Source organism: Octopus bimaculoides, chromosome 4 (genome assembly GCF_001194135.2).
Source record: "Octopus bimaculoides isolate UCB-OBI-ISO-001 chromosome 4, ASM119413v2, whole genome shotgun sequence".
Taxonomy (NCBI): domain Eukaryota; kingdom Metazoa; phylum Mollusca; class Cephalopoda; order Octopoda; family Octopodidae; genus Octopus; species Octopus bimaculoides.
Window position 1 is genome coordinate 132,426,283 of NC_068984.1, and position 13,413 is coordinate 132,439,695.

At 37.5% G+C, this 13,413-nt stretch overlaps 2 protein-coding genes across 4 annotated transcripts in view; one reads left to right on the top strand and one right to left on the bottom strand.

Annotated features, from left to right (window-relative positions):
• The window catches only part of LOC106875371 (uncharacterized), an 8,370-nt gene extending 4,442 nt beyond the window's left edge, over positions 1–3,928 (bottom strand). Inside the window, exons 1-2 of one of the 3 annotated variants that reach the window (XM_014923468.2) lie at positions 3,842–3,928; positions 559–1,255 (exon numbers count right to left, since the gene is read on the bottom strand). In XM_014923468.2, coding sequence (XP_014778954.1) covers positions 559–1,255; positions 3,842–3,919 — 775 coding nt within the window. In that variant the 5' untranslated portion in view covers positions 3,920–3,928. Of the gene's footprint in view, positions 1–558; positions 1,256–1,888; positions 2,796–2,848; positions 3,424–3,841 lie in introns of those variants that run through there. The other 2 variants (XM_052967504.1, XM_014923469.2) reach the window with 2 other exon arrangements.
• Positions 3,929–3,935: 7 nt separating this feature from the next.
• LOC106875373 (protein archease) overlaps positions 3,936–13,413 on the top strand; it is a 17,035-nt gene continuing 7,557 nt past the window's right edge. The window contains exons 1-5 of the mRNA XM_014923470.2: positions 3,936–4,063; positions 7,971–7,995; positions 9,992–10,002; positions 10,948–10,979; positions 12,432–12,510. Coding sequence (XP_014778956.1) covers positions 4,000–4,063; positions 7,971–7,995; positions 9,992–10,002; positions 10,948–10,979; positions 12,432–12,510 — 211 coding nt within the window. The 5' untranslated portion in view covers positions 3,936–3,999. The remainder of the gene's footprint in view (positions 4,064–7,970; positions 7,996–9,991; positions 10,003–10,947; positions 10,980–12,431; positions 12,511–13,413) is intronic.

Genomic DNA, 13,413 nt, shown 5'->3' on the forward strand with positions numbered 1-13,413 from the left:
GCCTGACTGGCCTTTGTGCCGGTGGCACGTAAAAGCTCCCACTACACTCTCGGAGTGGTTGGCGTTAGGAAGGGCATCCAGCTCTAAAAACTCTGCCATATCAGATTGGAGCCTGGTGTAGCCATCTGGTTCGCCAGTCCTCAGTCAAATCGTCCGACCCATGCTAGCATGGAAAGCAGACGTTAAATGATGATTAGCATAAAAGGACTTTAACAGGAGAAGAAACAAGAATGCTTTTCATTCTGAACCACAGATTGTGGTCTAATAGAAATTAAGCAAGTTACAACACTAACACTATTAACAGCAAAATAATAAAAATGACAATGATAATGTTTAAGTTTAGTAGAAAGAGACACAGAAGGGAAGTGGGAGTGTACAGTTGGTCTAATCAGTTCAAGTACTTCACTGGAATTTATCCTATCAACCCAGGCAGAATGAAAGAGGAAGTCAACTCTGGCAGTATAACCTCAGAATGTAAAAAAGCCGTAACTAAATATCACAAGGTAATCAGTCAGACATCCTAACATTTCTGCTACTGAAATACAAATATATAATTACCTGGAGATGATGGGGTACTGTCCCAAACTGAGGTGACATCAGTGAAAGATGAACAGTCAAATGATGTAGAAGATACAGGCAGACAAAATGATGCTGTAGAAATGGAGCCATTGCCATTTTTCATGAACTGTTCTTTTCTTGAATTTCTTGGAAGGCTATTTCCATTTCTAAACAAATGATCACAATGATTTGAAGTTTTTCTATCAAATTCTGTCTCACTGCTGTCCGTATGCAAGGAAATTTTTCTCTCTTTCTTCAGTTGCTCTGACTCAAAAGAGTCTTCTATAAAATGATTCTGATCTTTTTCAACCAATTCTTCACCTCTATGTACTTCTTTGTCTCTTTCACTATTAGTTCCTTGTATATTGTAAAGTTCAGTGGTATTTACAGGTGTTTGATTATTTAGACACTGGTTCAAAGAATTTGATGTCTTTGAAGAACGCTTGTTAAAATTTCCAGGAATCGAATGGTTCTCTTGTTTAGTTAGAAGTTCAGGAGGTTTTGATTTATGTGGTTTAGAACTCAACTGGAATGGTTTACAACTTTCTTTCTTTGAAGAAAATTCAGGTAAGCACAACAAATTTCTTTTCCAAACAACATGAAGATTTCCATTGGGATGAATTTCCTGCATAATTTCCTCAAATTCTGTTCTTAGTTTTTTCATCCGATGTCGGACAACAAAACCACGAATATGAGCCTATAGGAATAAATAAATAAATAAATACATATAATGGATATGATACTTTGGGAGTAATAACAGCATAAATAAAGATATAAATAGGCAACAACTGGACCGTCTGAGATATAAGAAGAAAGAAAACAATAGATATAAGCTTGCGACACAAGGTGTCAATGATATAACAGGCCTGTTTACATTTGTATTAGGGCCTTTAGCCCGAAGGGGTTACTGAAGTGAATCACTTTTAACATATTAGAAGAAATAACTGCCAAATCTCCTTCAAATCACACTCTACCTTAGAAAAGGAAGTGTAATGAAGTCCTAAATACATGAATGACCATGGGATTTGTACCTAGAAAGCTTCCCCTCCAAGGCACAAGTCTGGGCAAGGTTGTTTATGGAAGACCAGCAGACACCCACGCATACTAGCCCCCCCCCCACATCTCTATGCCACTGATGTTACCCAAGGGAAAGACAAAGGGCGACGCAGCTTGACACCAGTGACATCACAACTCATTTCTACAGCTGAGTGAACTAGAGCAACGTGAAATAAAGTGTCTTGCTCAAGAACACAACATACAGTCCAGTCCAGGAATCGAACTCACTACCTCATGATTGTTAGCCTGACACTCTAACCACTGAGCCATGCACCTTTGTATTCTTTCTTGGTCCAGTCCTTGTTATGGCGTGGTGGCATCATCATCATCATTTCATAACCATTTTCCATGCTGTCATGGGTTTGATGGCTTAAGCCTTGCTGTCTGCTCTGGATGCCCTTCTTCATGCCAACCACTTTATACAGCATACTGGGTGCATTTTACTCACAAGACATTGGTCAGCCTGAGGATATAGAAGATTATTAACCAAAGTGCCATGCAGTGGGGTGAAACCCAAAACCACATGGCTGTAAGGCAAACTCTGTCAAAAACTTGCCCTGTAGCTTAACACTTACTTCTGAAGACAAGAGGAATAAAAAAAAAAACTTTTACTTGAAAAAACAGAAGAGTGTTAGTGTCCAACTGTAACATAATTCCACAGTAATTAACATTTGTGCAACATACGATAGTATTGGGAAAAAACAGGCATTAAACAAATAAAGAGAAATTTAATCAGAAGTCATAAAGCAGTAACAGAGAGAAAAATATATCGGAAATGTGAAACCATCATAGGATAGTTGAAGGTTACAAGAGCCCTTCATCTAGCTTTTATTAAAAGTTTTAATCTAGTTTTCTGTGGTATGGAGTTGTGTTGAAGACATGTCAACCCAGTTGGATTACAGCACCAATTTATCTGAGCTTTGTTGCCAAATTGCGAACGGTGATATGTTCACACCAGACATCAAATTATTTCAGTACTTCAAGTCAAAGCTAGCTGAAGTTAATTGTTTTGTTGAAAGGTGAAAGACTAAGTAAAAACTGCATGAAATTTGAACCAAGGGACAGTAGGTCCGAATTTCGTTACTGACAAGTAGTAATTACGACAGTTGCAATTGGTTGAAATACAATAGGGAATATAGTTACTGGTTGAAGGGTCAACTTCTGTTATTTTTGCACCGCATTAACAGTTTGCCATCTACATTAAAAAAATATTGTCACTCAAGTAGCAATATACCTCATCACACAATACTGGTTACCCTTAACTGTAACCTAACTACTTCGTTATACCCAAATGTTTCCATCATATTTTTGTTGTACCAAAGTGAAGGATGCTGGAGAATCAGGTGTTGTGGCAATGTCCTGCAAAATTAACCTTCGTTAGCTCAATTCACCAAGTGACAACAGGAGCAATGCATAATAGACAAGTGTTTACATTAGATTGCAGTGCTAAGTTCAAGTACGCCTGTTGGCTTAAGCTATGAGAGAAGCTATGATATAAGCACTCATATTACAATCTTACTGAACAAATTTTATCCTCTCCACATTTAAAGTAGACTTGATATGAATGAATCAATTACGGTGACATTGTTTGTTCATCAACTGAGTCATAAAAGACGAAGATAATTAGTTAAAAGAGTGAAGAGTAGTGAGACATCTATCTACACGTGTCTTAGTTCAAAAACAGGTGTCGATTATTAATTTTTGACTACAATTAATGTTTGAGCAGAACAAGTATCACAAAATCTCGTTTCCCCTTTCATTAAATATCTGAAGAAACATTTAATAAGAAAAGAACAATCTTTAACTAAAGTGGTAGTAATTAAAAGTGAACCAACAATAATAGGGAATGTGCAAAAATAAATTCGCGTCCTTGAATAACCGAAACGAATAAGTAAAAGGTTATTGTTTCAGATTACTGCTTTAATTTTTGTTAACACCAGCGTTGAGTTAACTTATTGACTAATAAACACACACACATATGTAACTGTTAGAACTTTCCGTTTTCGCTAAATCGGTGTCCTTTTTTTTGTTTTATTTCCTTTTACCGGTTTCACGAACCTTCGGTTTAATAAAAGATATTGGTTTAATGGGATGTCCCGCTCGATCATAGCTAGCAGTGCTGCATAACAACAACATTTACCTTTACACCTAATGGAATACAAACCACTATCTACAGACAAAAGCGATACATCAGTATGTAATTAGAGCCACGAAAATCTCGAAATACCTGCAGTACGAGAATCTGACGGAGTGCAATAGAAGGATTGCTTCGGCTGAAAGAGTATGTACCACTTTGAGAAGTCATTTTGGTAGCTTTTGGTAACCAAGAAAGCTAGCCAATCACAGGCCTCCTTTTATCGTCAGTCGGCTCTTCATTCTAAGAAGATGGCGAACAATTCTACCAACAATGATTTCCTGGACACGGAACTGCCTGTTATTAAATATGAATGTAATTATTAGAAAATACATTTTCTTTGCTTTCAGTTATTTTGTCTTGATCGTTTATTAGCTCTGTATTTACTTGTTATCCTTCATACCATTTGTCTTTTCCTTGATGATATAATAACCTGCTTTTGAAACCGTTTCAGCGCACTCATTGCGCAATCTTACATGTAAACAAAATGACTTGGAATCATTGTTTTGTTTTTGAGTGTGTTAATATACACATCAGATAATGTAGAAATGGGTAAGCACCGTGTTTGGATGGGGCTACCATTGATGATTTTCGTCTTTTCGTTTCTTAACTAAGAAGTTATTAGTTGTAGAGAAAATGCGTAGTTTCGATTTAAAACAGTTTCTGTATAGCATGCTACACGATCAGACCGAAATTTAAAAGTAATAACTTTTAATCAGGTTCAAGGCAAAGTCCTTTGATATAGACTGCTGAATGGATAACAGCATTTTTTTTTTTCGATCTTTCTGTTTTAATAGTTACGATGAGAGAAAGGTACCCTCAGACTGGAGATTCGATCCGGATACTTACAACATAGTGGACATCGCTAAAGACATCCGAAGGCCGGATTAAATCTGCCTTATTCATGAGATGATCTGGTGGTTGCTTCTAATAAAATGTAACAGATTTGGAAGAACTAGTCGTAATCTTTATTGGCTATAATCAGTTTGATAAAGCTCACAAAATAGAATAGATTTGAGGTAAAGAGAGAAGGATCTTTCGTGCATAATGTACTATATTGTTCTGGTGAAACTTGCTTAGCAGCTAAGTGAACTGGGCATTTGAGAGTTTCCCTGTTGACTTTAAAGACACTAGCTGGTGATCACTGACTTCTGAACTGATTGCCTGATACTGTAAACAGTCTATCCGCGTTCTCCATACATTCGTATATACACGGATAGAGGATCCGATCCGGAACATCAGAATTCTCGTTCTCATCGTACTCAAATTTATTCCATTTTGTGGACTTATAACCGTAGATCTGGTTGTACGTGGCTAAGATACTACCGGCATGTTGGTTATGATATAAGAGGTGCTTGTGGTAATCGTGAGATACTATTTACTTGAGTGGAGTTTCTCATAAGTGGCAGAAACTGTGAGGTTTGAAAAGGAGATAGACAAATGGCCATGTTTAATAAAAATTCAGTTGGTTTAAAATTTTTTAAATTTGTCAAACCCTAGTGAAGAAAGAAGAATTATACAGATGCAAAATCTATTAACCCATTACCTCCCATAATTCTATTAACTGGAATTTTTTTTTATGAAACTTTGATTTTTAGCATAAAACAGCCTTAGAAGCACGCTGGAATGATCAAAATAACATTTTAAATAGAAATAAGCGGGATATTGGGTGAAAAATTAGCAAACCTCATTTGAATATCAGAGAAATATTCCTAGTAGATATAGCAAAAAGGTTAGATATGTGTAAATATTGACAGATAATTACGAAATGTGTAATTTTTAAGTGATCTCATATGAGATCACTGGTAGGTAATGGGTTAATCTATTTTGTTATCTCATTGATAAGGAGGTGGAAAGAAATTCAAGCATTTCACTGATACTTTTTTGGTGGTGGTGGGTGTCACTGCTGTTTGTCAGTTTGAGAACCACTGTCTCAGAGAGGATTTACTCCCAGTGCCCTCCTGTATCTAACATACCCTCCCCCGAGTCATTCCCATACTATAGCCAGATGTCTTTCTTGTTGCCAAAACTTATCTGTTTCCAAGCAAGATAATATCTCCCTATAGCTAGATATGCTTTTGCAGAATATTGGAAATGAATGACATTAATTTACAACAAACATGCAATGTCAAGGTACATACATACATGCATACATATATAATGATAAACTTCTGGAAAGTTTTATAGATTTTTGCATACATATGTATGTATGTAAAAATCTGTAAAACTTTCCAGAAGTTTATCATTTAAATATATATGAGCATGTCTAGATATATAACTATATGCATGAGAATACATACATAAAGTAAAACATACAAATCTGCACATATACATACATACATACAAACAAAAATACCCTGTTGTTGATGTTGAAATTCCAATGAAGGAGCCTTAAATCTAGGTTAGAAACCAGCTTTTACTCTGTTGGCAAGAAATCTCGAAATAAAACTGGACAATGACATACACATGTACATACATACAACAGTCAGAACTCTTCTCTTACAAGACAATATCCCACAATGCATTTGCAGTACCAGTGCTGATTCCAACATTCCGGATCCTTGACAGGTCTGTAGAGGAAACCCACTCCATAGACATTAAAACCTGCAAGATACTGACATCAACTATTTCTGTGGAGATTTCCAGTTGGTGTCAGAATCTTGTAGGTTTTAACATAGAGGTTCAAATACACCATCGACAATACTGTCACGACCATCACTTACAACAGTCACTTCTGTCTCATCACTAACCATCTCTCCTCACATTCTTCTGCTAGCATTTTGTTGTGTTTGAAGACAGAACACTTTATTCTACATTGCCTCACTTTACCTGAGATTGTACCATGAAACCAGAGCATCATCAACATTTTACTCTTACTTGTTTCAGTCATTTGACTGCAGCCATGCTGGAGCACTGCCTTTAGTCAAACAAATTGACCCCAGGACTTTTTCTTTGTAAGCCTAGTACTTATTCTATTGGTCTCTTTTGCCAAACCACTAAGTTACAGGGATGTGAGTATACCAACATCGCTTGTCAAGCGATGGTGAGGGGACAAATACACACACACACATCATCATCATCCATTTCACGTCTGCTTTCCATGCTGGCATGAGTTGGACGATTTGACTGAGGACTGGCGAACCAGATGGCTGCACCAGGCTCCAATCTGATCTGGCAGAGTTTCTACAGCTGGATGCCCTTCCTAACACAAACCACTCCAAGAGTGTAGTGAGGGCCAGTCTTAAGCCCTTCACTCCCTGTGGGGCATTGGCCATCAACAGCTTTTTTCCACTGTTCATGACTCTTAAGCTGTCCTGTTCACTTGAAGACCTGTTGTGGCCGATGACAGTACCACCTGACCGGCTCCCATGCCGGAAGCACGTAAAAAGCACCATTCAAGCGTGGTTGATGCCAGTGCCGGCTGACTGGTCTCATCTCATGCCAGTGGCACGTAAAAGGCACCATTCAAGCGTGGTCAATGCCAGTACTGCCTGACTGGCCCTCATGCTGGTGGTATGTAAAAAGCACCCCCTACACTCTTGGTGTGGTTAGCGCTAGGAAGGGCATCCAGCTGTAGAAACTTCACCAGATCAGATTAGAACCTGATTTGCCTGCCTTCAGTCAAACTGTCCAACCCATGCCAGCATGGAAAGTGGACGTTAAACAATGATGATGATGATGATTATCTAGCCTGATACAAACTTTGATTTAATGAAGCTGTTGACCTTGCCCTCAATAAGAACCAATGGCAAAAATCAGCTGGTCAGTAATGAGTGCACAATATCTCTTATGTTGTGCACTACCCCTTATGAAAATGTAATTAGGTGTTGAAAATAATATTGCTTTCAAATTTTGGCATTTGATTATATCGACCTCAGTACTCAACTGGTACTTAATTTATCAGCCCCGAGAGGATGAAAAGCAAAGTTGAACTCAGAACATACAGACAGATGAAATGCCACGAAGCATTTCATTTTCTACATTGGGCAGAATGCTTCACGGTTTTAGGCTATCTTTACATTCTAAGTTCAAATTCCCGCCAAGGTCAACTTTGCCTTTCATCCTTTCAGGACCAATATAATAAGTACCAGTTGAGTACTGGGGTCATTCCAAAGCTGTTAATATGTTGGTATTAATGACATTAACAAACAATTTTAAAAACTATTTAATAAAAATCATTTTATATTTTTTAATTGTTATATAACTTTTTTTTTTTTCACAGACTTGGACCATCCAGCTGATGTCCAGTAAGTTCCAACTCCTTTACCCCTTTTAATACCAGCCCATCCCAAACTGCCTATGATACAAGCTTTATAATTTTGAACCTTTGCCTGTTCTGTGTATCATATGTGATACAAAGGACATAGTTTCTTAGTGTCCATGCTTTATGTATGATACACAATCATAATTTTATTTCAACCACTAAAGTAACTTGGAACTTATGAAAAGAAAGCCTTATATTACTCAGAATGTATGAAGCAAAGCCTAGCTAAAAACTTGAAAACAGTCATAGCCATTTAGGAGAAGCTTATGAAAATGCTTTGAATAGGAAGAGTTAAAGTGGTTGGTCTAAATTAAACCCTTCCATCAAAATTTCATATTTATTTATGTCATAAACACCAGCTTGATAATGACAAAGTTATTTTACTAAATTCTTCTTCATTTTGAAATGAAACAATGGCAGAAATATGGTAACAAAAGGGTTAATACATTCTTAGAAAGATCCACAAGTACCTATTATATCAAGGATTCTAATTAACTGAAATATGATTTGTTTTCTAGTTGTAGTAACATAATTCACTGTATATCTAGTTGTTGTGAGATAATTCACTTTAATCTGTACTTGTAGTAATATAATCCCCTGTATATGTAGTTGTAAGGACATAATCCTTCGTTTAGGTAGTTATAATGACATAATTCTGTGTATTTGAATCTGTATTGATATTATCTCTTATATCTAAAATGAACTCCTATACATTTTTTGTACAAGAGATTATGTAACTATGACTACATAATTTACATAGGTAATTGTAATGACGTTAAACTCTGTGCCTGAAAATGTAATGATATAATCTATGCATGCAGTTGTAACTCCACAATCTGAATGGTGCTGATGATCCCAAGATGAAAACAAGACATTTGTACTTAGAGCCAGAGCTGGTTTCAGCTGGGTTGGTAACGAAAGGTTAAGAAAAATGTCCAGTCATAGAAACCATATCAAAGCAAACACTGGAGAATAATCCAGTCCTTAGGCTCATCTAATCCTGTCAAACTGTCTCACGCATGCCAGCATGAAACATGGATATTGTTTTTGTTGTTGTTGTTGATGATGATGATGATGATGATGATGATGATGGTTCCCTGTACTTTGTAAGTGTAGTGACATAAACCCCTATATATTTCATTAGTTTTAGTGGCATTCTTTAACTTCAGGCATTTATAGGTGAAATATGCTTCCCCATGCCATGCAAGGAATTTTTTTTGTCTTCCATTGTCTTTGGTAGGTTTTCAATTTCATGTTGCTTATCTCTATTAGCAACATCAACAGAGTTGAGTGGTTTTCATCCCTTATTAGGATGTGAAAGTCTTCAAAACATAACATCTGACTTGATCTGGTATTCAGTATGATAGCAAAGCATACTCTGCTTTTAGCAATAATAGTGGAGTTGGAGAGAATGTGTGTCCATAAGTCTACACTTTGGTCTTGTGTTCACATCCCATGTTTTGAGCTCTCATGAAAAACCTGGTGTATGTACCATGAAGACAACCTCAAAACTCCTTCATAGTCCAGGTTTCAGCTCCAATGAGAAGAATGCTCTCTGCATAAACCCTAAAGAAGGACTTGGAAGTATTTGATTGACAGCAGTGGTGTATGGTGTTTGTTGTATTGGGTATGCTGCCACACCCAATGCCACCAAATTTCAATCCATTAAGATTTGTGATTGAATTAATGAGTAAGGTTAATATTTATAATGAATTTGCCATTTTCGAGGGGTGTACAGCACACACCTAGCAACACCCAGAATATACACCCCTAACTGACAGATGTTTTGAAGCTTGTTACAGATACTCCAAGTTTGTCCCTTGTGTTTCGGGAAGTCTTTCTTCTGACTGGCAATTAGTCCAATGTAGCTTCATTTTGTCTTGTTATTTCTTTGCGATAGCTGTGAACTTTAATTTGTTTCATTTCTGTTATTAATAATGATTTAAACCTTTTACTTTCGTCTTCTATTGTCTTTTCAGAATTCATGCCTGTATCCTTTAAAATCTAATAAATATTTGAAGCTATGTTGTCACTGATCATCACTGTCACTATCATCACTATCATCATCATCATCATATTCAATCCATTTCACTTATCATTGCATCCCATGAAATATAGTTTGCTGCTCAAGTTGCAATGATATCAATATTTTACATATTTGACATAAAGCCATGAATTTGAATAGGAAGGGAATCTTAGATTCAGTATATCCCCCAGTAGTTGATTAGTACTTTTATTGCCACGTGAAAGGATAGAAGACTAAAGCAATGAGGCGAGGGTTTGAATGCAGAAAGCAGAAGGACTCAGTTAAACATCACAAAGCTAGCCTACAGTTGACTGCTTCTGCTATTCTGCTACTCTACAATCATCATCATCATCATCATTTTAATATCCACTTTTCCATGCTTGCATGCATTGAACAGATTTTATTGAGGTAGATTTACTACAGCCGGATGTCTTTCCTGTTGCCAACACTTATCTGTTTCCAAGCAAGGTAATATCTCCCTGTGGCCAGATATGTTTTTGCAGAATATTGGAAATGAATCACATTAATTTACAACAATCATGCAATGCCAAGGCACTCACACACACACACACACACACACACACACACACACACACACACACACACACACCAGTCAGAATTCTCCTCTTACAACAAGGCAATATCCCATAATGCATTTTCAGTACCTGTGCTGATTCCAACATTTCGGATCCTTGACAGGTCTGTAGAGGAAACCCACTCCGTAGACATTAAAACCTGCAAGATACTGACATCAACTATTTCTGTGGAGATTTCCAGTTGGTGTCAGAATTTTGTAGGTTTTAACATAGAGGTTCAAATGCACCATCGACAATACTGTCATGACCATCGTGAACAATCATCACTCATGAGTCATCACCACTCATATTTCCTTAACTGACATCTCTCTAGGGGGCAACACACTTCAGGAGTCTTTTGAACAGGTAAAAACCTTCCATTTTTCTATAAATCAATGATTTCTTAAAGCTTCAGATTTATATTCTAATTAAGTAAAATTGGATTTTGTGTCGTTCATACATTTGCACAAAATTATGTATAAAACATGTGAATTAATGTCCAGTCAAGGATCAAAATACATTTGCAGATTTAGTTTGTTACAAGCAGATGTAGGTGAGTGATTAAGAAGCTTGCTTCCCATCCAGATGGTTCCGGGTTCAGTCCCACTGCGTGGCACCATGGGCAAGTGTCTTCTACTATAGCCTCAGGCTGACCAAAGCCTTGAGAGTGAATTTGGAAGATGGAAGTTAAAAGAAGCCCATTGTGTGTGTCTCTCTCTCTCTGTGCAGTGAGTGATAGTGGTAAACAATCGTACAGGCAATTTCATTCATTACCAATATTCTGCAAAAGCATCTGGCCATGGAAACTGGTGAGGGTTGGCCAATTGGAGGGCATAAAGGCATCCAGCTGTAGAATATCTGCTTCAATAAACTCCACTCAGCCCATGCAAGCATGGAAAAGAGAACATTAAAATGATGTTGTTGACATTACAACATCATGTGTTATGCTTTTCTCTTCTGAATGACATCCTGGATACGTAATGATGGCTAAGCCTAACTAAGCTTATTGAGTTGAGCTTATGGTACCGTGTAAGCCCAAATCCTAACACAGACATTTTATTGTACATTAGGAAAATACATTATGCGAGCACAGAAAAGTGGAAGTTAAATGATGACAGCTATTATTATTATTGTTGTTGTTGTTGTTGTTAAGGCAGTAAGTTGGCTGAATCATTAGGGCGCTGGGTAAAGTGTTTAACATTTCATCCTTCTTTATAAATACCAGTCAAGTACTGGGGGTCAATGCAATCAACTAGCATCCCACTCTCCCAAAATTTCAGGTTTTGTGCCTTTAGTAAAAAGGATCATTGTTGTTATCATCATCATCATCATGAAGGTGGTGAGCTGGCAGAATCATTAGCATGCTGGACAAAACACTTAGCAGTATTTCACCCATCACTACATTCTGAGTTCAAATTCTACCAAGGTCAACTTTGCCTTTTATCCTTTCTGGGTCAAAAAATTAAGTACCAGTCAAGTACTAGGGTTTATGTGATTGACTGTTCCCCTCCCCACTAAATCCAGGCCTTGTGCCTATAGTAGAAAGGATCATTATTATTATTTCATTCATCTTTACGTTTTGAGTTCAAATTCTGCCGAGGTTGACTTTGCCCTTCATCCTTTCGGGGTTGATAAATTAAGCACCAGTGAAATACTGGGGTCAAAGTAATCGATTAGTCCCCTCCCCCAAAATTTCAGACCTTGTGCCTTTAATAAAAAGGATTATTATTATTGTTATTATTATTATTTTATTATTATTATTATTATTATTATTATTATTATTATTATTATAAGTGTTTTTCTTTGTTTCTGTTGCAGGCGGCCATGGCAATGTTTGCTTACATGACAAATATAGAAACAGTTGATATGATGGAAAGACAAGAAATTAAAGCTACTGGTAGGTAGCAGACACATTGTTCTTCTCTTGTATTTGTTTTAAGGCTGTGATGAGCGTCAAGTGTTTGACTTTCAACTCAAAGTTATTGAAATAAAAGTAATGAGATGGAAATAGTGATTGAAATGCAATGTAGTAAAGAAGAGATAAAAAAAAAAGAAACTGTTCGAAGGCACAAGCACTTACACTCACATGTACACATACGGCGATAACTTCCGCCTATCAAACTCAATTACAAGGCTTCAGTCAGCCCAAGGCTATAGCAGAAGACCCTTGCCCAAGGTGCCATGCTGTGGGACTGAACCTGAAACTAGCTTCCTAACCACACAACCTTGGTATATTCTTTTATTGCTTTTAAGACCTTCCACTTTTCAGATTTACATAGTCTCTCTAGAACTACATCACTCAATGTGCCTTTTTTGTCTTCATGATTGAACCAAATTCGATGACTGGCACTTGTGCCAGTGGAGCACTAAGAGCACCGTCCAAGCATGATCATTGCCAGAGCAGCTGTCTGGCTTCCGTGCCTGTAGCACGTAAATAGCACCATTTGAGCGTGATCGTTACCAGCGTCGCCTTACTGGCACTTGTGCTGGTGGCATGTGAAAAAACATTTGAGTGAGGTTGTTGCCAGTGCCACTGGACTGGCTCTTGTGCAGGTAGCATGTAAAAAACACCATTTTGAGCGTGTCCATTGCCAGTACCGCCTGACTGGCCCTCGTGCCGGTGACACATAAAAGCACCTACTACACTCTCGGAGTGGTTGGCGTTAGGAAGAGCATCCAGCTGTAGAAACTCTGCCAAATCAGATTGGAGCCTGGTGTAGCCATCCAGTTCACCAGTCCTCAGTCAAATCGTCCAACCCATGCTAGCATGGAAAGCGGACGTTAAACGATGATGATTAAT